At 36.9% G+C, this 26,748-nt stretch overlaps 1 protein-coding gene across 1 annotated transcript in view; it reads right to left on the bottom strand.

Moving 5' to 3' along the window:
• Window positions 1-3,595, bottom strand: part of LOC141342322 (lysophosphatidylcholine acyltransferase 1) — a 44,449-nt gene extending 40,854 nt beyond the window's left edge. The window contains exon 1 of the mRNA XM_073846752.1: window positions 3,301-3,595. Coding sequence (XP_073702853.1) covers window positions 3,301-3,414 — 114 coding nt within the window. The 5' untranslated portion in view covers window positions 3,415-3,595. The remainder of the gene's footprint in view (window positions 1-3,300) is intronic.
• Between the last annotated feature and the right edge of the window lie 23,153 nt (window positions 3,596-26,748).

The following is a 26,748-nucleotide window of genomic DNA, read 5'->3' on the forward strand; positions in this document are numbered from 1 at the left end:
GAGTAACTTGTAGATCTGTGCTGTTAGAACCGCGAACTATTTTAGACGCTTCAGTCCGATTTGGCAAACTGTTCAATTAGTTCAGCAAAAAGAACCGGTTCAAATGAACAAATCAGACCATTTGCCTGAGGCACTGGATTATAGTTAACAACGTTGTAAATAATATTCAGTTTCCTGCACAAACTGATTGATTTGCTTCAGTAGACCTCAATATATCTTCAGAAGCCACAGGTATTAACTTTATACAAAACCAACATGACGGACACAAAGAGTACACTTATGTGTTTTACAATTGCATTTTTATCCTGTATCTTCAGAAGACCTACTGTATAGCAGGGATGCACCAAAATGAAAGTGCTTGGCTGAATCCGAAACCGAACACAATTAAACACTGGGCTGGAGACTGATTACCGGACACGATTTTTCATGTTTTTCCCCCATGTATTTTGCCAATTTTTTTTCACCATTGTATAAATTAAAGTCAATATTTGCTTTTTACAGTTTTGTCTTGCTTTTCAAAGAAGAGAAACAATTTAAAAATATTTATTTAACACTGACCATTTTTTACATTCTAGTAGACAAACTACAACGAACATTTGGTGCATCCCTACTTTATGCTGGTTTTTCTATATTTTGGAGTTGGCTATTTAATTTTGGATGAACCATCCCTTTAAAACAACGCAGTAGCCGATTACTGAACCTCTTGGGAAAACACTGCTAATGGAGGCACTCGCCTTAAATTAGCCATTAAAACACTCCGAACTGATGACAGATGTAATGAAGACCAGGACACAGAACACATTTGCTTCTGCAGTAAAAATCGAATGCACTTATGCCATTTGTAAACAAGTTAAGTATTATATCATAACGATTCCTCAAGGAGCTGATTTACATTCACATAATAATCTAATGCAAACATCACACAGAGCTGAGTAAGCAGAACGAAAGCACACAATTAGACAAAACTGCTGCGTTTGTGCCACTAATGGCTCACAAAGATGTTGATTTGGGAAACGGCTGCAATGCGTATACTAACACTATCACAGAGGTGTATTTGACACCTGAGGAGGCTGCTTCCATCATAAATCATAACACCTACTGCAGAAAAATTGCTTTTTAAACATACTGTGACCTCTCAGTGTCTGACAACATGTGGATCTGTGGTTATAAAGGGACATGATGCACAAGACTTTGAATACTTGGGTCACAAGCCATGCTTTCTGAAAAGAGGCTGCTAACTGCACGAACAGATCATTCAGAACGCTTTGCCATTTTGACAGATATCTGGACAATTATCTCTAGGAACACTCAGTGAAGCCTGCACTTGATGAGAATTAAAGAGCTTCAATAGCACATTAAAAATGTCAAGTCTTAAAGCTTACTGACAGAGAAAAACAGAGCACGAAACTGACAGCCAGTTCATCGCAATGAAGAATGATAATTCACAGCTCAACAAGTAACTTTTGTCTTCAACGGCTCGCTACCTGAGGCTCCACGACCGCTCTGTTAATTAGAGAGCTGAAGACTTAAAGGATTTCAGAAGCACAGAGCTGAGAAAGCAAAGCCTTCAACATTGTGATGCTAAAGGATCCCGGAGAGGTCAATTCAGTTCATGGTAATTGCTTGGCAGTCCTTGAAAAGACAACTGGTCACACACCTTTACATGTGCTGATGCAGACATCCGACTCAACTCACACATTAGCATGAGAACCAGCAGACGTCTGCGCAAGAATAACTAGTTTATTCTTTATTAATGCCTGTAAACATAAGCATCACTGCAGCTGCTGTCGTGTCTGAAACATCCAAGTTTTAAAATACTTTAGTGAGTTTTGAAGTCTGGATCACATTACATACACAAGTCTGAAACCACACTGAAAACCTGTAATTTTAAGAAGAAATATCCTGTTTAAGACTATGCATTATTAATAGCCCACTAATCAATCATCGAATAAATAGATCAGATTTTTTCTTCTTCCACTGAAGCTCAAGACGCTCTTTTATCATCTCAGATCCTGCTGGAGAACACAATCGCCAGGTTTAGTTCATGAAGCTCTGCACCAAAACCTGAAACATCCCACATTCATGTTTCACTCCACTCTTCAACTACGCATTTAATTAGAAAGAAACGCAACACAGAAGCATTTTGACTAGTGCTAACAGACTTCAATTGGAAAACTTGAAAAGTTATTTCCAGACGACTCCATGATGAACACACATGGGCTCATCTTCACCCAGCAAAGCTGATTATCAGTCGAGCAGCTGCCATCTCTCTGCAGAAACATTCACCACTCCAGCAGACAAACTGAACCAGAGCTAGATAGAACAAACTATATGATAGATAGATAGATAGACAGATAGACAAATAGATAGACAGACACACAACTGACAGCGAATGAATGAAAGAAAGAATAAACGACAGACACCTAGGACGACAGAACAGACGGAAAAATTTAGGACGAATGAATTACAGATGACAAGCAAAAATAACAAAAAAAAAACAGACAGAACAAAAGACAGACAGAATGAACGAATGACAGGCAGATAAAACAAATGAACAACAGACAGAAAGAATGATAACAAATAAACAACAGCAAACAAACCACAGACAGAACAAATGAAAGCAGGATAGGATGACAAAAATCAGAGTAGAACAACTGACAGACAGACAATGAAGCACAGACAGAACAAATGACAAGACGAATGAATGATAGACAGCTAGGATGACAGAACTGAATGACTAACAGACAGAATGAACAGAACAACAGATGGACTAATAGAACAACAGACAGAATGCATTACAGACAAAATGAATGAAATGCATACTAACATTACAACAAGACAGAACGAAAGACAGACAAAACAAATAACAGACAGAAAGAATCGGTGAAGGACAGACAGAATGATCAACTCACAGCTAAAACACCAGAATGACAGCCAGACAGAAAAGATAAATAGACGGATAGATAGATAGATAGATAGATAGATAGATAGATAGATAGATAGATAGATAGATAGATAGATAGATAGATGTGATGTATGTGGCACATGTATAAAGGCATCTGCTGGTTGAGGTGATGGAATCGGACAAAAGGCCGCTGTGAGTGCGGTGTGCTGAAGAGGTTTGTGCTGCAGCAGCTCAACACGCGTGATTCCTCGAAGCTGATAGGCTCTTCCAGCTCGAGTGCAACATGTAGCACAGGAAGGAAACTCTCCTTCCAGCAGGCCAGAGAGGAACGGCTGGCACAGCATCTCATGGCCTACAGCACCATCCACATCAACAAACACAAACGCCGCACGTACCTGGAGCTTCTGCGCCGTCGTGAACCTCAGGTCGTGCACGAACGGGTTTCTGAACGGAGGAGGCAGCTCGCGCTTCTCCCCTCCATCCGCATGTGTGCTCTTGACCAGCCTCATCCTCGACAAACCACAATCAGTTAAAGTCAGCCAAGCGCCGCTATATCCGTGTGTGCGTCCGTTCGGCCTGGGGATTCCGCTCGAGCGCGTTATTATCTAGCAGTCCCGGAGCTCGAGGAGGGTTGAGGGATTAGGCGGATCATGTATTTGACGATCGCTCCTCTTTCCGTGTGCGCAGCAGCAGCAGCAGTCAGTCAGTCAGTCAGTCCCGCTGGATGTCATGGAGGGGCAGAATCCTGCCGGTGGTGCGCATGCGCGGGGCCGCTCCTCCTCCGCTCACGCCATAAGATGCTCCGTTAGGATGAGACTGCGCCTGCGCTAATCCTCCATCCGCTCCGATGGGCGGCTAGGGTTGATGGCTAACAGTTTCGTAGAACACAAATAATAGTAGCACTCCTCAAGGGGGCACGCTGCTGCTCAGAATACCAGACACATCCCATGAGTTTTTTTCTCTCTCTTTCTTATTGAAGGAGTTTTGCACTAAAACTTTTCACATTGCAGGTGAATAGGGTAAAAAACAAAAACAAATAATAATCATCATCACCTTACTTACCCAGTTGATTGATTACATTGATAATTGCAAACATTTTTTTTTTGTATTACAAGCTTCCTAAAATGTTGTTTAAATATGAAAATGAGCCATTATTTAATGAAATATGCACTAATTTGCATACATTTCTACTACAAAAATCTAAACACTGGATAAAGTTAGTTTCAAAATTCTTTTTTTTTTTGACATATTAGAGTCAAATGTTTTTACTGAGGGGATTTTGGGAATCTCATTTCGTCACGCCACAAGTCAGAAGAAAACATTGAACAGACTGAAAAGCATTTATTTATTTATTTATTTTACCAGTTTTTGGGGAATAAAATGTTGTATAAAATCAAGCTAATTATAATCAATCCCTTTGTAAAAACCTTCAGGATATATACAGGAATAAAAATGTCAAGTTCGGTGTGTGTAAGTGCTACTGAAGTGGAGATTTATGGCTCAGTGTAGAAGAAAAAACTCATTTTGAGGAAACAGCCTTTAAATATATGTATTTTAATTGAAATCTATTGACACAAGCAAATATAAAACAAACACTTAACAGTGTCTTTTGGGTGTTCTGTTTCTATAGATGTGAAAAGCAGTGTTTTATTCTGTAGTTCAGGATACAGACTCGAGGGGCGATAGAGAGTTACATGCACAGGCGACTGGAGTCTGATACTAATTGCTGTTAACACTGTTCAACTGTTTTAATATTAAATGAATTATTATGTGTAAATATGAATTTAACTTTTAAATTAAAACTTTGAAACGTTTCACCACGTCTTCATTTGCTATCTATCTATCTATCTATCTATCTATCTATCTATCTATCTATCTATCTATCTATCTATCTATCTATCTATCTATCATCTATCTATCTATCTATCTATCTATCTATCTATCTATCTATCTATCTATCTATCTATATCTATCTATATATATATATATATATATATATATATATATATATATATATTTTTTTTTTTTTTTTTTTAATCACTTTCATCTTTTAATTGTATTTTATTGTTTTACCCTAGTCTCAAATCCACTCAAATCATGATCCATTAGGAGAGAGAGAAAAATAATATAATAATAATTACGAATTTAAAGCTGTGATAAACTGAACAAAGCCTGACAGAAGTATTTTAGTATTTATTGTAATTCTATCAATTACTTGAAGGTTACAGCTGGCTCACAGTTTTTTTTTTTTTTTTTTTTTTTTTTTTAATATAATTTCTACCGCACTGATTTTGAACCCAATAAAGCTTTATTTATCAAGAAGACAACAGTGACAGTGAACAGTTTGAAATATGCGACGTGAAGAAAACAATTATAAAATCAATGTAAATTTTACTTGTGGAATATTGTTTGTTGTGCTTTACTTCAATCATGTTGTAAATTGGTGCATATTTTAACAATTGCACACCACAGAATACTATGAAACACAATAAATAATGTAAGATGTATTGTTGGTATATTCCGTTTTTTTCTACCACAACAGCTGCAAGCAGCAATTTCAGCTCCAGTCACACAAATGGCACTAAAATGTGCACTAAATAAACCATTCCAATACTTGACTACCAAGGAAACAAGACAAGAAAAGTCTGAGAATGTGTGTAAAAAAGTATTAAACATTAAGATAAAATTACTTGTAAAGGAATGTTCTTATTGTTTTATATGCTTCAGTATGTTTACTGCAGAATAAAATAATTTACAGATTCTATTGGCCAAAAACGATGTTTTTTTTTATAATGTTGAAATAGATTAACACATGTTTTAACCTCTGTGTGATCTTTATTGGAATTGTTGCTCACATTCTACACCTGTTTCTGCATGCAAACAGACACTCTCTGGTGCATCCCTCTTTGAGCTATTAGAGAGTTTTCCCCTATTGAGATTGCCTGCGTCCCAATGCGCATACTTTCTATACTAAATTCTATGTGATATTAGTATATTTTATACAGACGCAAGGATTGTCAAATTTATCAGCCAATCAAATTGTTGTATTTGTTCGTGTGGGTGTGGTCTTTTATCTAGCGCGCCACCACAATCACACTGCACCCAATGACGGTTTTTGACGAATTTATTAAAGAGGGCTCATCTTCAGATTAACACTGGAGTTGGTTTGCCAATCCGCCATAAAACTCGAAAGAAGAAGATTAACACTGGTAAATGCTCCTTTCCCACCTGTCTGAACTAATATGGATAGGTTTATCGAAGTTTAACAAGACTAATTTGCGGCAGTTCACACAGAAATATTTGATACATATTTGTCATTTTGTTTTGTTTTTCTTTCTCGGCGGCACAGCAGAGATCTGACTGATGTATTGAAGAAGCGGAGACACACTGACATTGATCCTGCACTTCGGTAAGTCAGATACTGATTCACTAGACACAGAGAAAGATTCGTCAAAGTAGTAACTGAGTTACCCAAGTGAGTCATTCTCACACTTTACGGTGGTAAGAGCCTGCAATGTTGCATTGAGTGTCCTATTTATTAGTAATGAAACAGTGTTTCTTCTTGTCTCTCAGTTCTGTGTGCTCATGCCAAACATGTTGCCAATGTTAAATGTTCTTCATTGCATCTATTGGTTCACAAATGTTACAGCACTTAAAAGTTCCTTACTTTTTTGGAGACTTGCATGCTAATAATATTATTAATGTTTCCGTCTTAAAATCTGTTGTTGATTCAGAACAGGGTGCAATTTTAGTTTGACTTGTTAAATGTGCATTTTGACACCGTAGTACATGAAATACTGCTGCAGCGTTTACAGGATCAGTTATTGTGACAGCAGCTCCTTAGTCAGGGTTCAAAGCCCAAAGATGACAATCATTCACAAATCTGCTGCTGCCAGCAAAAACTAGGACTGAGCTCTTCTTGCTGGTTTACCACTAAATAACAGCCAAAATGTTAGTATTGTCATTTTACTGCTGTTCTGTCAAATAAAATAAAAAAGTAAGACAAAAATAATGACAACAATCATCCCACAGCTCTATTAATACATTTATTCGAACATTCTCCTTTGCTCAGCAAGACCGCATTTATTTGTGCATTAAAAACACATGCCTGATTCAAGAAGAGGGTCTTAAAAATGGACAAAGAATATTATTTTACTAACTTATTAATTTGAAGTTAACTTGTGCTTTGTTGGTAGGCTATAATGTCGACTAGAATGTTCAAAATGTGTTAAAAACATATTTTTAAATTGTTGTTTTGTAATTGAAAAACAAATAATGTCTATTTAATTTATGCAATGGTAAAAAAGAGGCAAAATACATGTGAAAAAAAAGTGTCCAGTTTGTAATTTTGTTCGGCACCAACCAAGAATTTTCATTTTGGTGCATCCCTGGTTGCTTTAATGGCATTAAGATGTGAATGGAAGCCAATTTTCTCCACATGAATAAATCAAAGACTAAAGTGATACTGTTTGGTCCTCTGAGTTCAACTAAACATATAATTAATCAACTAGGTCTCTTTAAGTCTGAGCTCCACAATGAAGCAAGGAGTCTTGGTGTTGTTTTTGATGCTGAATTCAAGTCTGATAAGCATAGAAAGCTTTTCTGTCTTTTAAAGATTTGGAAGTTATTGTGTATGCTAATGCTTATATTACATCTCAACTGGACTACTGTAGTTTGTTGTAATATGGTGTTTCTCATGTCTCATTATCAAGACTGTAGTTTGTAATCTACAGTAGGAAATCAGCATACATCAGCTGTCCCTCCATTTAGTTTTTGATTTTTAGTACTGTTTCTTTATAAGGGTTTAAATGTCTGGAACTCTGTTATGTTGCTACATTTTATTTATTTACTTTTTTATATCCAACCTTTATTTAACCTGAAAAATAAAACTAGACATTTTACAAGAGGTTTAGTTTGAACATAAAACAAATTTGAACATAAAACAAATGCATTACTTCACATATACAAAAAAACATACTTGCATCACTTGCAAACAATTACAATCAGGTAAATCCAAATATTTAAAAATACACTTACATTCATTTCAAGAGATCAACTCTTTAAAGCATTATTTATTTTGTAACTAGTTCCAATCAAATGGAGAGCAAAGACCAGCATCCTTTAGACCATTTTGAATGATATACTGCTGTAAAGAACAGGGAAACAAACAGGGAATATTTGTGTATATATGCTGTGTTGGAGTTTGATAACATGAGCCATCCACCCTGAGAGTACAGCAAACAATGATGGGCCAGGGCTTTTGAATTAGTAATAAACCTTAATGCTCCATAAACACAATCCAGCGCCTGTGAACAATGCTCATATAGGCACCTGCATATAGATCACATCACAGCAATCCAACACTGACAGGAAAACAGCAGCTATACCAGTCTACTTCTTGCGAAATTCAGTTTTGATTTTGATTTTGGCTTCAAACCATTATGAAAATGCAATAATCGAGATAAAAATGATTATTGCTCCTGATTCCGCCTGATTTGTACGATTTTGCTTCTCTATAAAAGCCCATTTTCTGATGCAAATCAGTAAAATCATGTAACGTGGCTTGCATAAGATGTGATGTGCTTGATTTCTGAATGTTTATTTGATGTTGTGTTTTCAAAAGCATGAAAGAGAATTTGTGCTGTTCTGTGTTTGCGCTCAGAGACGGAGCAGAACGCAGACAAGTAAAGTGAACATTTAGCTTAAGATGCGCACCTGAACACTCAAATGCATGCAAATATATGTATGGATTATTCGTGTAAACCTTCATCAGTTATGTCTGAAATGAATGTAAACAGTTGAGAATGAAAATCCGTGTGTAACAGTATATTGGATCCGTTCAGCTCTTAAAGCGTCCACAAGTAATATTCCTTCTGTCGTCTCTGAGCTTAATGTTCATCAAACAACAAAAGACAAAGACGAAATCACTCACTGCTCTTGACGGAGGAACTTTTGTAGTTTTTATGAGAAACAAAGCATGTTTAATTCATACAGTGAAGACTATGCTGTTTTATTTTACATTTATGACCCACTCATAATCGTGTTAAAAAAAATCATGATTACAATATTGGCCAAAATATTCGTGATTATGATTTTTGCCATAATCGAGCAGCCCAATAGAAACTATACAAATCTGACATAGTCTGCATGATTTATGCATTTGTTAGGTCTTGGTATGTAAAGCGCTTTGGCCAACATATGCTATTTTTGAATGTGCTATAGAAATAAATGTGACTGATTGATATAAAGCCTCCTGTATCATATCTGATATATGGATTTCTTAGGCTTCTAAATAATCGACACGATCAAAACTTTACTGTTGCACACAATCCATAACATCCCTTCTGTAATATTTTAGACTGAAACATTCTCTATCAGATGTTGCTTCACCTGTCTTTTTGCTGTTGAATCTTAACTGATAAAAGTCAGAATAACTGTAGCAATATTTCCAGATGAACACTTACTGGACTGAAGCTGCTTGGCTTTACTTGATTCTCCAAGAATCATTTTGTAGAAGAATCAGCGAGTCTCAAATCTGATCATCAGGACCTTTTGAGGAACGTTTGTTTCCAGAAGCTTTACTTTCACTGTTCCTCAGTGGAGCAATGATCTTCACAAGCCTCTCACATCTTCTGATGAACGTTTATTTGTTCGTATCTCAATCATCATTGCATTGCATTGCATTATTTGTTTTGTTTGGATCATTTCAATCGTAAAAATAAATATTATTGGATATATAGAGTGAACACTGATATTTACATCATTGTATCTCAGTATCTGCTCTACTGTTAGAAAGATCTCATTGATTTCATATAAATATCAGCATCTGCAGCAAATTGTGTATGTTTGTCTCTCTGAATGAAACTGAGCTGTTTTGTCCTCCGTATTCTCACTATATTAGACTATATGAGCCATAAAAGTGTGCTGCGATAAATGTCACTCAACAAAAAAAGAAAATATTTATTTTTGAATATATATGTAATAATTTAATAAAGCTCAATGTTCCATTCCAAACAAAAAACAAGCAAGTTTTACAGGCTTAAGACGGCATGCATCAGAAATAGAAGAAATTGCGTCCTCTGGTGTTGACATGGAGAAAAACCTTGTGTAAAGATGCATCCAGCAGCTCTTTCACCCTATCTTGAGGAATCATATTATAGTATTATAATATTAATCAGACTCTATCATTTGATATCTACACTCTTAAAAATAAAGGTGCTTCACGATGCCATAGAAGAACCTTTTTTGTCTAAATGGTTCCATAAAGAACCTTCAACATCAGTTTCACAAAAGGTTCTTTGTGGCGAAAGAAGGTTCTTCAGATTATAAAAAGGTAAGAAAGAGATGGTTCTTTAAAGAACCTTTGACTGAATGGTTCTTTGTGGAACCAAAAACGGTTCTTCTATAGCATCGCTGTGAAGAACCTTTTAAAGCATCTTTATTTTTAAGAGTGTAGGTCTTGCACATATTTTGTTTGTGCTGCTGAGAGAGTTATTTTCAGACATTAGAAGATCCGTAAGCACAAGACCATTAGTTGTCCATCGCCAGCAGACTTTGATATAGATGTGAATGACAGTGATATACAGTAACATCAGTGCGTTTGAACTGAAAGCGAGAGGAGACTTTGAGACAGACAGGAGGCCTGACACTCATAATGATCATGTTTGATCTGGAGACACTGGAAAAGTGTTGTCTTTGTATGTTGAATTAACTTGTTTGCTGGTTTACATGTGCATTATTCATGTTTAATATCAAAAGTGATTTACTGCTGGTCATTTTTGCAGCGTCAGATCATTGTTTCTGCAAGTGTTGGCGCCCTCTTGTGGATGATCACTGACATTGACAATAATACAGATCAATAATATCAGCCACACGAGGGCACCAAAGACTCTTGTGCTGCTGGTGTGAAATAGTGTCATGTAAAGAGACAGATTCTGTATGTTTGATATTTTCTGGGTTTTTCCCCTCGATGTGAAAGTCCATATTTATGAGGAAGAAATGTGTGCCTCAAGTTAGAGATGTATTGTTCTCCAGAACATATGTGCATTTAAACAATCAGTTATTTGCTTTTGAGCGAATGAGCTAAAAAATACATGATCCCATAACCTGTTTAACATTGGTAAGAGTAAATGTAAAGACTACATTTATCTAAATTTATAGATACGGAAGATTCCTAATAGTGTGTAGGATTCAGGGAAGCTCTAATTAAAATATTTCCAAGTTGCTTTTGAGGATTTTGTTTGTTTACAGCTCTTGATTCATCAAACAGCCATAAACAGCAATGTTATAAAAACATTTATCTCTGAGATTGATTTGAAAGATTCCTGTTATCATATTCCATAACCATTTATTCCAAAAACACTTTCCTTCTCTTGAGGAGATGTTTGGCAAAATGTACAAGCTGCTGTTTTCTGCACAATTAAACTTGAAGACTTAAGTGGCACAGAAATATTTGTAGCAATAGCCAAAAATACATTGTATGGGTCAAAAAACATAGATTTTTCTTTTATGCCAAAATCATTAGGATATCAAGTAAAGATTATGTTCCATTAAGATATTTTTGTAAATTTCCTACCATAAATATATCAAAACCTTTTTTGCTTAGTAATGTGCATTGCTAAGAACTTCATTTGGACAACTTTAAAGGCGATTTTCTCGATTTTTTTTTTTTTTTTTGCATCCTCAGATTCCAGATATTCAAATAGTTGTATCTCAGTCAAATATTGCCCTATCCTAACAAACCATACATCAATGGAAAGCTTATTTTTCCAGGTTTCAGTGATGTATGCTACTCAATTACAAGGTCCAAGGTCACTAATGGTTATTTTTATAGTTTTTATATTTTACAGTTATTTAACATTTGTTACATGACAGAGACTGTAACTGATATAAAAAAGGCCTTAAACAAACATACCTTAAGTTATTTGCCAAGGCAGCATTTCTCATTTTTGTTTGGATGTAGTAAAATAACTAAAACTAAAATTGAATATAAATGAATAAATGCATATATACAGACATAACAAAATGTAAAGTTACAAACAAAATTACTAAAACTAAAATTAAAATGAAAAAATGGAAATGCAACAATGAAAACTAACCCACAGTATTAATTAAAACTATAATAGTTCAAAGATTTTAAAATAACACTGGTGTTATTTTAAAGGTCTTGTCATTTCTGCATTATATTTTAATTATAATTTCTTATGTGTTCCACAAAAGAGAGAAAATCATATGGATCTGAAATAATGGGTAAATTGTAAATTATTAAACTGACCAACAGCCACATAAATCACTATTCTTTGAACAAATGAGTTTCACTGACACTAATGTGTTTTACACTTTAATTAGCCTCTTTACAATCTCCCTGCCCTTTTTTACCCACTTATAATATTTTTGTTCTTTCAGCTGATGAGCATTTATGAATATTTAGTAAAACTAAATTTGATTGTTCCCATGTATAGGGTATGATGGGGCTAAGAGCGCCTTTGATATTATTTTCCTCTAAACCACTAGATGGCAGAAAAACCTGCCGTAGCACTTTCCAAAACATCCGCTTTTCAAGATACACCTGCAAATTTGTCTGATTCTTGACGCAATCGCAGGCAGCAGAGCAAAGTCGATTCTGTGCTTACTTGATCTAATATTTGATGTCTTAAAAATGTTGTAGATTTAGGTAGCAAATGACAATCGCTAAAATTATTCAATATATCTTGAGACAAAGGCCTTCTAATGATTTTCAGTTTTGTTTGAGATAATTAAGGCAACAGTTTTTAAATAACGAGCGAATATGTAAAAGTATGGCATTTGGGGTCAAAAGCACCTGCTGTTGGGGATAAATGCCACAATGATCATGATTTATAGAATAATGACTTTTCTATTTGTTGACATCACATTATTAGATTCAGACAGTAAATATATATTACGTTGGGATAATCATCATGTTTAGAATGAAACCATCACATTAAAAGCATGGTATTAATCATAACATATAATAAATCATTTGTTGTCACTGCTGTAAATCTATATTAAACTTCTATGGGATCTCCTTCAATGCTTTCAGAATCGTTACATTTTAAAATGATTTTGTGTCAACAGTATATTTATTGAACAAAAATTATTTTATTTATCAAAATAAGCAGAAAACAGTTGAACAAGTATTAACATTATCTATATAAAAAACATTATTTTAGCTAAAGTAGGTGTTTTTAGCTAAATCCCCCTTGCCACCTCAAATTTTAAGATTGTTCCAACAAAGTAAACCATTTGTATGATTTTTCACACAAAATCTGTTTCTCCATAAATATTCACTACAAAGGTGTGTATATATTTCTACAATCATATACTTTGAGCACAGTGAAAAGCACTTTTTTTTTTCTTAGGGTGTGCTTTTAGCCCTGTTGTACCCTATATTGGTTGTGTAGCATTAACTGTGATGATCAGACACAAATACTGCTCTTCATCATATTGTTTTTAGAGAATATGTCGAGAGAATATACCTGAGAACGCTGAATCTCAGACCGCGGTTGTGATCGTGTGCCGCAGTGTTGCAGGGATCTCTCTCTCAGACATAGAAAGATTACTGCAGAACATTTTCTTTACTCTTGTGAATGAGAAGCGGGTCGGACAGCCTGGATAAGGCCGTGTTCTGGGCTGCTGAAGTGGAAAACACAGTTCTAATATCATACAGCAGTGTGTTTGTAATTGCGGATGTCAGCGGCAGTCACCTGGCTTCACCGCGGCTTTCCGTGGAGACGCCGCCGCTCCTGCCCTCGGGTCGTGACTTTTGCATCGGGTAAGCATCCGAGAGGCGTCGCGAGAGAAAAGCTCCCGCCCGTCGCTCTCCTGACGCCGCAGGAATTAAAACGGAAGAAATGCAATTTAAAGACATGAAGTAAACAATCACCTAACACTTGTTTCCAGCACGGACACAATTTCCCGGGCCTTGTCCAATTCCGTCGTAGCCCGGGGCGCGTGTGTTTATTTGTTACACGTGGTTCTACACCACTGATTAGAATGGTAATGCAGGAGCAGAATCAATCCCTATGACATTTCACACAATCAAACATTGTGTTTTATACACTGCAGCACTTCTGTTCGCTCTCACAAACAAACTCCACAAGTCTCTCCTTGCAAATCAAGTGCACTGCAGCACAATTACCACAGACTCCAGACAATTACCCATGCAGTATTCGCCATGCTTGTCCTACAAATTCAAATTAAACTCTAAATTTAGGTGCGTTTTATTATCTATGGTTTATTAAACACGTAATGCAAGCATAGTGTTCTCAGGTTTCATAAAGAAAGGCCATATAAATATTAAGCCTTGACTGTGCAGCTGCAATTCTAGCAATTCAATGAAAAACTGTATGGATAGGATAGGATTGAGTTTTGTGCTTTTTGAAGTAAGTCCTCATAACGATCTTGATCAGGGCACGTATTCACAAAACATCTTAAGGCTAAAAGTAGCTCTTAACTCAGCGATTTAGGAGAAAATCGTAAAAATAATGGGCGTGTCAGTCCTAGATTTTTGCTCTAAGAGTATTTCACAAAGTGTTTTAGTGCTAAAACTAGCTCCTAGATCTGTGAAACATTAGGAGTGAAGAGGACTCCTAAGTCACTAAGACCAAATCACAAACTAGGCCTGTCCTCTCTCCTAAAAAAAAAAAAACAACCATCACAGAAATTCTAATTGTTTCCACTACAAATACCATTACAATCATTAATAAATGGTTTCCTGTAGTGTTTTTGGGACATATTCCATCAGAATTTAGTGGTTTACCAAGTCACCATTAGAAGGTGACCAATTATCAGTAGAGATTTACTCAGGCACCATTACAGTTACCATTAAAACCAATGGAATTTCTATTTTAACCAGTAAAAACTTCACAATTTTGTAATGGTTTCCTTTTTTTGTTCTTTTTTTTTTTTTTTGTGCAGAGCTAAAATGGCTGTTGCTGGCTATCTGCCTTGGATGTAAACATTTTAGGCAATGTTGCATTTATTGGCACACCTTTGTTTTTCCACTTGTCTTTTTTTTTGGTTTTGGAGGTTATCCATACTCCAAATTCTCCATTGATTACACCCTTGTTTTTGTTTTTTATTAACACGCTGGGTAAGATGTTCTTGCGTCCAGATGGTTTTCTTTCATGTTTGCATGTCTTACTATTAGCCATGATTATTCTAGTGGGTCAATTAAAATGTTGATAATATGCATATCTAAATTGTTTATAAGAAGCTCACATGTAAGAGGCTGACAATTAGCTGAACATATACTTGTTTAATTATTGACACTAAATGACATTAGTGACAACCTCTTTATTTTTAAACCTTTATTTGAATATGGCAACATAATATCACCTTCTACAATATTTTATGAATAAATCTCTGACAGAGACCCCTCCTCTATCAGCCAATCACTGTGTGCATAGTTAATGAGTATGCTGACATCATCCACAGCAAGGAGGTCAACCCCGCCCCTTACTCTTAGCTTAAGACTTCTCTCTATTCCTTAGTAAAAGTTTGTCTCAGCAGCTTTGTGAATAGGTTTTAAGAGAAAACTCTTAGCTAAAAACTTTTACTGCTATTTAGAAGAAGTCTTAGTGGTAAGATAAAATGTTTCGTGAATACAGGCCCATGTTTTTAGCTAAGAGTTTGTCCTAAATCCTATTCACAAAGCTGCTGAGACAAACTTTTACTCAGGAATAGAGAGAAGTCTTAAGCTAAGAGTAAGGGGCGGGGTTGACCTCCTTGCTGTGGATGATGTCAGCATACTCATTAACTATGCACACAGTGATTGGCTGATAGGGGAGGACTCTCTCTCTGACAGAGATTTGGTCATAAAAATATTGTAGAGTGCAATATAATGTTGCCATGTTCAAATAAAGATAAAAAAAATGTTTCCACATTCAATTAAAAATATTAAAATGCAGGCTAAGTGTCAATAATTAAAGAAATATATGTTCAGCTGATTGTCAGCTTCTTACACGTGTGCTTCTCATAAACAATGAGCTGATATGCATATAAAAAGCCTTTTATTGACAGAGTAGAAAAATCATGGCTGATGGTAAGATATGGAAACTTAAAAGAAAACCAAACTGGACACAAGAACAGCTGTTAATTAATTGCCCAACCTGTTAATGAAAACAAAGATATAATCAAAGGAAAATTTGGAGTATGGATAACCTCCAAAACCAAAAAAGTTGCATGGGAAAACATATGTGTGCAAATAAATGCAGAGTGTTTCTAAAAAGTTTAGGTTTTAAGGCAGCAACGGACATTTTAAGATAGTTGGGATTTGGTCTTATGGCGCTTTTCCACTACACAGTACCAGCTCGCCTCGGCTCGACTCGACTCGGCTCTGTTTGGTTTTCCACTGTGTAAAAGTTGTACCTGTACCTCCACAATAGTACCTGGTTGTCATAGCGACGCTGCAGGAAACTGCCGTGACGTAATCTTCTACGCGACACACACCCGCTGTCTGCACCTCCTCGTTTGACCACGGCGTATTCTTCCGAGTTGCCATAATATGTAATGGATTGGATATGTCACGCAATCTCTGGCCAAACTTTTTAAAAATGGCGGGGTTATTCTGGATACTATTGCTGGCGCGTGCAATGATGACGCAGTGAATAGTGACAATTCTCTCTGACCAGTCAGCAGTCTGCTGTGTTTTCACGTCACATTTTAGTATCGCCTCAGCTCGCTAATCAGATTACTTACAAAAAGTAATCTGATTATGTAACTCGCGTTACTTGTAATGCATTACCCCCAACACTGTTTGTCTGTATAACATACTATTCCTATTTTACTTAGTTTAAGGCAATCGGGTTTGCATGCTTTTTTATTTAAGCCCAACTAATTAGATTTTACAGTGTTTGACAGATACTGTGGCAAAACATAATGGCCCAAAACACAACTTTTAAAGACCTTTTATGTTTGAATAAGATGTTTAAACATAATTTAAAAACTAAAATCGTTTGCCCAGAAGACCTATCATTCCAGATCATCATGTGACCACGATGATATCGAGACAAATTCATGTGTGTTGTCAATGAAGTGACCCAATGACAGCAGCACATAACACTGCAGAAAGTGCTGAGCGTCTCAACATACAATGTTCAAAAACTCTAGGCATCGCACCGTTTCCAAAATTCATAATAGTACTTTTTGTTTATTAGTGTATTGGTTTATATAGCTACTGATCCAATGACTGTCTTCTATTATGAAGATGAATGCTGAAACGGGATCTGTGTGGGTCAGAGCTGTGTTTCTGCTTCAGCTGCATTATAGCGAAGCCTCAGGCCACAGCAGAGCTCCGCTGACAGACGGACTGATGTTGTGTTTTACCAGCCGCAGCCGCCTGTCAATCAAACACGGCCGTGTTCCCAACATATCCAAACACTAATATCAACATGCATTAGCTGCCAGAAATGCAGCCTCCAGGGCGCGTGTTGAATGGCACGTGTTTCCTGCTTTTCTGCACTAGTTTCACACAGAACGTGTGTTAACACAAAACACTCTCTTAACAAATAAAGTTGAGCATGTAAAAAGTACAAAACAAACTCGAAACCCAATTGAATGTAGAGGCGACGTGTCAGTTTATGATGTTAAAATTGTAGTGGTAAATGTGATATTACAATAACTGTTTTAAAATAAATTGTTTTATTTATTAAACGCAGTTTTTTTTTTTTTTCATGTACCTGTCAAGTTTGAGATTTTGGGCTTTTTGGTTTTTCAAAGAGTGTTTTTTCAGACTACTGCAAAGAAAAGACCCAAAAGACACTTTTGTTTTATAACAAGTTATCTATTTGTTTTAATAGATTTTAATTACAGTGCATATTTTTAAAGGCCGTTTTCACAAAAAAAAAATTTCTCCTACTCTGAGCCATAAATCTCCACTTCAGTAGCACTTACACACACCACACTTTACATTTGTATCCCTGTTCTTCATATATATTTTGATTGATTTTATATATTTTATTTCCCAAAAAATGGTAAAAAAAGTGTTTCCTGTGTGTTCTATGTTTTTTTCTGAATTATATTATATCCTGTAAAAACATTTGACTCTGTCAAAATTTTTGAAACTGACTTTATCCAGTGTTTCGATTTTTGTACTAGAAATCTATGCAAATTAACACATACGTGATTACAAAATGCCTCATTTGCATATTTAAATCTAACATTTTAGAAAACTTGTAACACAAATGTTTGCAATTATCAAAGTAATCAATCAGCTAGGTAAGTAAGTGATGAATATTATTATTATTATTATTTTTACCCTATTCACCTGCAGTGTCTCACCTTAAATCATGGCTCACATTTTTATGTATTTATTAGTTTAATTAAACTAATATTAATCTAATCCAAGTTTTTGTTTATATAATATTTGTGTGTGTACTGTTTATTTATCTATAAATAAAGACACACATACAGTATCTATTTTGAAAGTATTTGCATGTATATATTTATGCTCATATAATGTACACTATAGCAGTCAAACGTTTGGACACACTTCCCCATTCTCTCTGATGATGAAGTGTGTCATTTTGACTGGTAGTGTATGTAATACATTTAAAAATATAAACATAACATATTTATTCTTAATATATACGTGTGTGTGTATATATATATATATATATATATATATATATACACATACACATAATAAATATGCACAGTACACACATTATGTACACAACTTTATTTTGGATGCGATTACTTGTGATTAATCTTTGCCCAGCACTATTACTTATTTAATTATTATTTTTTTTTAATTTAGGGTTTTGATTTCACAGCAAAAACTAGCCTAAAAATGTTCAAATGATATTAAAGAAAAGCAAACAGTCAGTAATAAAATAAGAACAAACAAACTAATAACAAACATTAGGACAAATGAGTAGAGTAGAGTGTCTCAAGTCTTTTAAACTACTTTTTTTTTTTCTTAGAATTGTGAGATATAAAGTCAGTATTGTTAAGACAGAATTGTGAGGTATAAACAGACAATTCTAACTTTATTACTCACAATTTAAGTTGAAGTAAGTTTATATCTTACAATTCTAAGAAAAAAAGGCAGAGTTGTGAGAAACTCGCAATTGCAAGACAAAATTCAGAATTGCAAATGAAATTCTGAATAAAGTCAGAATTGCCTTTTGATTTCTAGCAGCAATTCTGAATTATGACTTGCAATTGCGAGTTTATATTTCACAATTCTGAGAAAAAAATCTGTAATTCTGACTTTTTTCTCAGAATTGTGAAATATAGAGTCAGAAGTTCAGTCAGAATTGTGAAATATAAACAGGCAATTCTGACATTTTTCTCGCAATTCCGAGTTTATATCACGCAATTCTGACTTCAGAACTGACAATCGCGAGTTTGTATCACACATTTCTCAGAAATAGTCAGAATTGCCTGTTATATCTAGCAATTTGACTTTAATACTCCCAATTTCGAGTTTATATTTCACAAGTCTAAGAAAAAAGGTTGCAATTGCAAGTTATAAGGTCGGATTTGCGAGATACAAACGGGTAATTCTGACATTTTTCTCGCAATTGCAAGTTATAAAGTCAGAGTTGCGAGATATTTCACAGCTATAATTCCATTCATAAGAATCTTTATTAATTTAGGAGATTAATATTTACTGTTTAATGCATTACAGTAACTAATGGAATAAACACCGCTTTCCCGATTCTAGGCTAATGTTTGTAGCGGTCGACAGAGGGCGATCCGTATGTAATATCTGTCCTTTCTCCACGTTGCCCCTGATGAGGTGGTGGTGTGTGAGGAAGAGTGTTTCCAGGTTGATCTGCAGTCTCTCGTCACTGACAGCTGCTCACCGTTTCAAACGGGACCCTCTGAAAACCCACTGGCTCTTTGAAACCCGGCCCGCGGCGCTCCGATACGAGCGAGGGACGGGCCGCCCGGTAACCGAAGCCGTGATGTTACAGAGGCGAGGTTGTTGTTGGACAAGAGAGATCTTTGTGGAGAACACAAGTGTTTGGCTGTGCGCTGACATTCCCGTCTGTCAGCCCCGTCCCGCCTCAAACACCTGCGCGCCGCAATGTTAAACGCCTCAGAAATGGCAGAGCGAGTCTGACAGATGAAAGGCCAGCGGGTCGCTCTCCAGGCTCGCAGGTGTCATGGAGAAACATCTCGTCTGTGTCTCTCAGGTTCATGCTGCAGCTTCTGATGTGCTTGTCTGCTTTTTTTCTTCTGATGCTGTGAAACTGGAGACACTGCAAAAGCCTGAGTGAGATACCACATCTTTCTTTGTGTCCGGAACATGGAGACTATTTTGAAGAAATATAAAAATGTAGTGTGATCATTGCTTCTATTGCTCATGATTGAGGTCACTGATGTGTTAATCTCTAACACTGAGCATTAAAGTAGTATTTAAGAACTTGGAATGATTCTTCAAATCATGAGTGATGTTGAGGAAACTCTGACTCCTGAGCTGAAGAAAACAAACAAACAATCAGGCAATGCAATCTGACATTTAAAGAAGTGATCCCAGTCAGGGTTATTTTAGTATTATTGATATACAATTATAGTTTTTGTTATTATTTTGAAACTGATTTTTCAAATAAATAAATAAATAAATAAATACAGTTGTTGTGTCTTTGAGATCCTAGTCAGTGTTATTTTAGCATAACTGATATACTGTAGTTTTAATATATTGAATTAATCTTTATTTTTCAGTTTTCATTTTAACTTTAAGTTTTAGTTGTTTTTATAAGTTAAAATTAGAAATGTTGACTTTGCTACTGCTTAAAGCAAACGTTTTTTATGATTTTTTTTTTCTCTAAAAAGTAAAAGACTGGTAGCACTTAAAACCTTTATGTATAACAAAAAATATATTAATTCATGTACATTGTAATTACATCTTTATTTTTTATAAATAATTGTAAACTACTTTTAAAATGCATTATACATGAAGGCTTTAAGTAATGTTTTTTTCTTTTTTTTTCTTTTTGTTAATGTTAATAATGCAAGTCGTCTTTTTTCTTCAGGGCTTTTCATGACTTATTTTTGTTTTATTACGTAACATAAATTAGTCTCATTTGAATCTAAAAAAAGATGACAAGGGATGTGCGAAAATGAGGTTACACTTTAGAATAGGTAACACTTATTCACTATTAACTACGACTTTTCCCTCAATAAATACCTAATTTGCTGCTTATTAATAGTTAGTAAGGTAGTTGTTAGGTTTAGGTATTGGGTAGCATTAGGGATGTAGAATAATGTCATGTAGAATAAGGCATTAATATGTGCTTAATTAGTACTAATAAATGGCCAATATTCTAGTAAAATGCACGCTAATAAGTCGTAGTTAATAGTGAATAAGTGTTACCTATTCTAAAGTGTTACCAAAAATGATATCTTTATATTTTCTAGATTTTTGTTAATAACAATACTTAGACATTATTTTGCTAAGCGTGTTCTTGTGCTGGTATTTTAACAGGTTTTAATATACTACATATTCTGTGTGGTAATTTGGTTTGCAGTAGTAACAGAAATGGACTTCCAAACATAATAAATAGTTTTTTTTGCAATGCAGAGGTGGCATAGAATCTGAATCTCAAGTAGCATTTACAGTAGATGCATTAAAGCAAGACTTGAATGCATTTAACCTAAAGTTACAAATGCATATATAATATTTTGATGTTAAACAATAAATAAATAAATACATTGAATACTGATTTGAAATGATTTTGGGGATGGGTGTGGCATAAAAATCCAGCCATGTATATTTGTTTAGAGCTTGAACCATTTTGGCTTGTAAACAGTGTTTGATATGTGCAGATTTCAGACCAGACCAATTTTTATTTATTTTTTTTTTAAAGTGGAGGTAGTGTTATTATGGATTATGGAGTCGTATTTTAGTTTAAAACATCTTCATGATGAATTTGTTTCAGTTTTTGTCTTCTCAAGATGTGAACTGATGGACTGGAGTGGTGTGGATTACTGTGATGTTTTTATCAGCTGTTTGGACTCATTCTGACTAGGGATGCGCCGAATGTTTGGCAACTTAAATTATTCAGATAAAAATAGGAAAAAAAAAACTCTTTTGATGTTTGGCCGAATAAGCAAAAAGACAGAATAAATGATAGCGAACAATGAGGTGACGTGATCAAATAGAGGCGAGCACTTATGATCAAACATGTGGTCAGTGTGGAAGCATTTGAAACTGTCAGAGAAAGACTCAAAAATCATTCCAAGCAGCGACAGCGAGAGACTGTTTAGAAGCGCATCGCATGTCTTCATGAGAAGAGAAAGGTTACTGTATGATGACTGAAATCATCCATTAGTCAATCAACTCCAGAACGTTCTGTTGTCTAATACACCAGACACCAGTTGTGTTTATTCTGACAGCAGCTCCTTAGCCAGGGTTCAAAGACCAAAGATGACAATCATTCACAAATCTGCTGCTGCCAGCAAAAACTAGGACTGAGCTCTTCTTGCCGGTTTACCACTAAATAAAAGTCTACATTCAGAAATGTTAGTATTGGCATTTTACTGTTGTTCTGTCAAATAAAAAAAAAAAAAGTAAAAAAAAAAAAATGCTAACAATCATTCCAACAGCTCTATTAATACATTTATTCTAACATTCTCCTTTGCTCAGTAAGGCTGCATTTATTTGTGCATTAAAAACACATGCCTGATTCAAGAAAGGGGTCTTAAAAATGGCCAAAGAGCATTATTTTACTAACTTATTCATTTGAAGTTAAATTGTGCTTTGTTGGTAGGCTATAATGCCTACTAGAATGTGAAAAATGTTCAGTGTTAAATATTTTTAAATTGTTTTGTAATTATTTTCTTTGAAAAGCAAGACAAAACTGTAAAAAGCAAATGTTTATGCAATGGTAAAAAAAAAACAAAAAAAACCGTAAACCTGTGTTCGGTAATTGGCCTTTGGCCCACTGTGTAATTTTGTTCGGCTTCGGCCAAGAATTTTCATTTCGGTGCATCCCTAATTCTGACGGCACCCATGCACTGCAGCGGATCCATTGGTGAGACAGTGATGGAGAAATCTGATGAAGAAACAAACTCATCTACATCTGGGGATGGCCTGTTCCTTTAACACTTGGATTGTGTTTATATAACTGACTTCTGATTTGAGCGCATTGGCTCACGGGTGCAGAATGTTGAACACGGCGAGGTATCGACAGGACCGAGTGTTAGCTGACAGTGAGCATGGATCTCCAGCCCCGTCTGAAGCCGATAAGAGTCTGGGCGATTGACCCGAGCATCATTTGTTATTTTAAGGTTATCTAGAGTTTGAGTCCTTGACGAAGCTCTCGAGCACGTCTCCTCTCGCCATCCGCCGTTTCTCGATCCGGAATGGTCCGAAAGCACTTGTTTGCTTGTTTTCTTATCTGCAGATGGTGACTTCATAGCGTTTAATTCGCTTTCAGAAAGGGCTCTTGAAATAAAACAATTATCTGGGACGCCGCTATCGTCCTAATTGTTTCTGCCGGGCGATTTGATCTGAACGTCATGCGCCGATTTACCAGAGCTCAAATGCACAATTAACAACACCGCGATCAGTCAGCGCCGCCAGCTTTGCCATAATTAAACCTCGGCATCAAAGGCGAGCGGCCGCGTTTGTCAGCGGACGGACCGATGTCAAACACGACAGAAGAAAGTCTGAACAACCGCAAATGCTTGCTCGACAAGCCGGATCAAAAAGACGGCGGAAGCGGTGTCTTTGATTGGCCGAGTGGCACTCGCCGCTCTATTTGCTCCTTATTATGTTTCCAGGAAGCGTAGGAAGGTGCCCTTTCGCACGGGTTTGTCCGTCATCGTGGCGACAAATGCGCGGTGCTGGAGCGGAGCAGCGGTGTACGATCTCACACAAAGAATGCCTGCGAGAGGCAGATGCTGTTTGGTCTAATGCGGAAAGCATCTGTGGTGATGAGTGCCGTATCAAAGTGATGAAATTCCTCCGGCGGGCTCGAGTGTCTCAAACAGAGCCCGCTTTTATATGGCTCTCGAGGGCCAGCGTGCACTTTTTGTTTTTGCTCTCTCAGCCACTCAGAGCGGTGTGTTTGGGTAAAGATCAGTGACCCGAGAGCCCTGTCAAACACTGGCCGAACCCCAAACACACTTGTAATTGGTAAGACAATGAGAGCGAAATGGTAAACACACAAGGGTCATTCATATATCAGCGTTTTAGAGGGTAAAATCAGCCATTCGGAGGGGTATGTTGTGTGTTCTTAGCAGCTGTACATCACCAACGTTTGAACTGTAGAATGCCATTAGCTCTGCCTCTGAGTGTGTTTTATGAGCAGGGTATTGCAGTGCTGTTGGACACCAGATGGAGGAGCTCTAGTGATGTTTTACCATTCTCTGGGCGAGTGAGAGAGGAACAGAGCCACAGATGGAGATGCTGAAAGACCAAATATCTCGTCCAGGCATCGCATGTCAAGGCGTTCTCCTCACGGTGAGACTGAAGTTTGGCTCGTGAGGACAGAGGAAATCCAAAACCAGTGAATCACCAAAGCGGGAGCCTGCCGTCTTATGCCCTTCATCAGAAAATATTTAATGACTACAAAACGTCAACTAGTGGAGAAAAGTTATATTATAAATTATTTGGTAACTCTTTTATGGTCTCTTAACTAGTTGCTTATTAGTATGCATATTACTAGAATATTTGCCATTTATTAGTACTAATCAAGCACATATTAATGCCTTCTTCTAAATCCCTAATGCTACCCAATACCTAAACTTAACAACCACCTTAACTATTAATAAGCTGCAAATTAGGAATTTATTGAGGGAAAAGTCATAGTTAATAGTAAATAAGTGTTCTCTTTTTTAATAACAGTAATATTGTGAAATAATATTATTATAATCTAAAATAACTATTTTCTATTGTAATATGAGATAAAATGTAATTTATTCTCGAGAAGCAAAGGTACATTTTCAACATCATTAATCTTTACATTGTAATAATGTTAATAAAATGTAATCCTAGCAGTAGTTTAGATTCTGTTCTTTTCCCAATCAAGTAAATGAATGTTACTATTTTTAAAGTTACGTTTATTAATCAAAGATGCATTAAATTGATAGTAAGTGACAGAAAATACATTTATAATGTTACAAAATATTTCTATTTCAAATAAATGCTGTTGTTTTGAACTTTCTATTTATCTGTGAATCCTAAAAAGTAAAATGTATGACCGTTTCCACTAAAATTGTGCAGCACAATAATCAGAAATGTTTGTTGAGCAGCAAATCAGCATATTAAACACTGAAGACTGGAGTAATGATGCTGAAAATTCAGAAATTAAGTTCTAAATATCATAAATTCTGATGCATACATTATTAATACTGTATTTTGAGCAAATAAATGCAGCCCTGGTGAGCTAAACTTTTTTTTTCTCAATGTATAAATCGGCCTCAAACTTTTTGATCATTATATGTATAGTGATTATTATCAGCTGCAAATCTGTCCTCCTCAAAACTAGTCTTAAGTAGCAAAGGTATATTTGTAGCAATAGCCAACAATACTGTTACGGAACGTGCTGGTTCAACGAGACGAGAGACAAGATAAACAATTAACACTATTTTAATAAACTCTTCAGAGTAACAAGCAGGATCAGGCAGGAAAACAGAGAATACCACACACGAAACACAAGTAACATTTGCAAAGACCGACAGTAGACTGAACTCAAGGACAGGTTTATAAAGCTAACTAATAATTAAACACAGGTGACACAGATCACGGTGACGAGGACTAAACCAAATGATAACAAAATGACAGGGGGAGACAATGGGAGAAACCAATAGAACAGACATGAACTGACAGAACTGTGACATTACGCCCCCCTCCGAATAGGCGCGTCCTCGCGCCGTAGAAAAAGAAAAACAAAACAGAAAAGAGGGGCGAAAAAAAAGGAAAAATGTCCATGGCGGCTTCGGCGGAGGACGCCACCCCAGGAGGGGGACCAAAACAAAAGTCCAGGTGACAGACAGTACAGTCCAGAGGGGCGACGACGGAGGGAGGAGCCAGGGAGGACATGGGTGGGGCGTAAGGCAGGAGGAACAGACCCAGACCACAGCCATGATGACGGCCCACTGTGGAGCCGACGGAGGGAGGAACCATGGTGGACGAAGGCGTGCCGACTCCATGGGGCCGACCGACAGAGGCGGAGCAGATGGAGAAGGAGCCCGAGGCGAAGACGGAGAGCCGATGATCCGGGGTGACGCCGAGGATCCGGAGGGCCAAGGTGGAACAGGCTCTGGCGCCCGAGGCGGAGGCGGAGTCCCGGAGATCCGCGGCGGAGCCGGAGCGACAGAGGATGGAGGCTGTGCCCGCAGGAAGGAGGAGTCCCAAGGAGCCGGTGGGACGGCGCGACGAGGCACAGCCGGAGGAGCAGAGTCCTGAGGTGACGATGGGGTGACGACTGACCAGGGCGGAGCCGAAAAGACGATGGAGCCCGGTGGAGCTGGTGGATCGACGGGCGACGGTGTAGAGGAGGGCGTCGAGAGCCGTGGTGGAACCGCGGGGTCGAAGGGCCGAGGCGGAGTCCTGGACTCGGAGGCTGGAGGCGGAGCTGAGGGATCCTCCAGCCGAGACGCCGATGGACGCTGGCAGTCCCGCGGCGAGCCCACTGCACAGGTGGTGGGCTGAGGGTGAGCTGAGGGGCTGTCAGGGGACAGCGGCGGCCAGACGAACATGGCATCGGATGACAGAGGGTGGGTGGGTGGGAATTCCGGGCAGACAGGACAGACGGATATTTCCAAATTAAAGTCAATTAAGTTACCAGAGTTATCTTCGATGAGATCCGAGAAAAAGTCTATTAAATCCCCAGAATTTAGTCCAAGCTCACCCTCAGCGGTGG

This window comes from Garra rufa, chromosome 9 (assembly GCF_049309525.1).
Source record: "Garra rufa chromosome 9, GarRuf1.0, whole genome shotgun sequence".
Classification (NCBI taxonomy): Eukaryota; Metazoa; Chordata; class Actinopteri; order Cypriniformes; family Cyprinidae; genus Garra; species Garra rufa.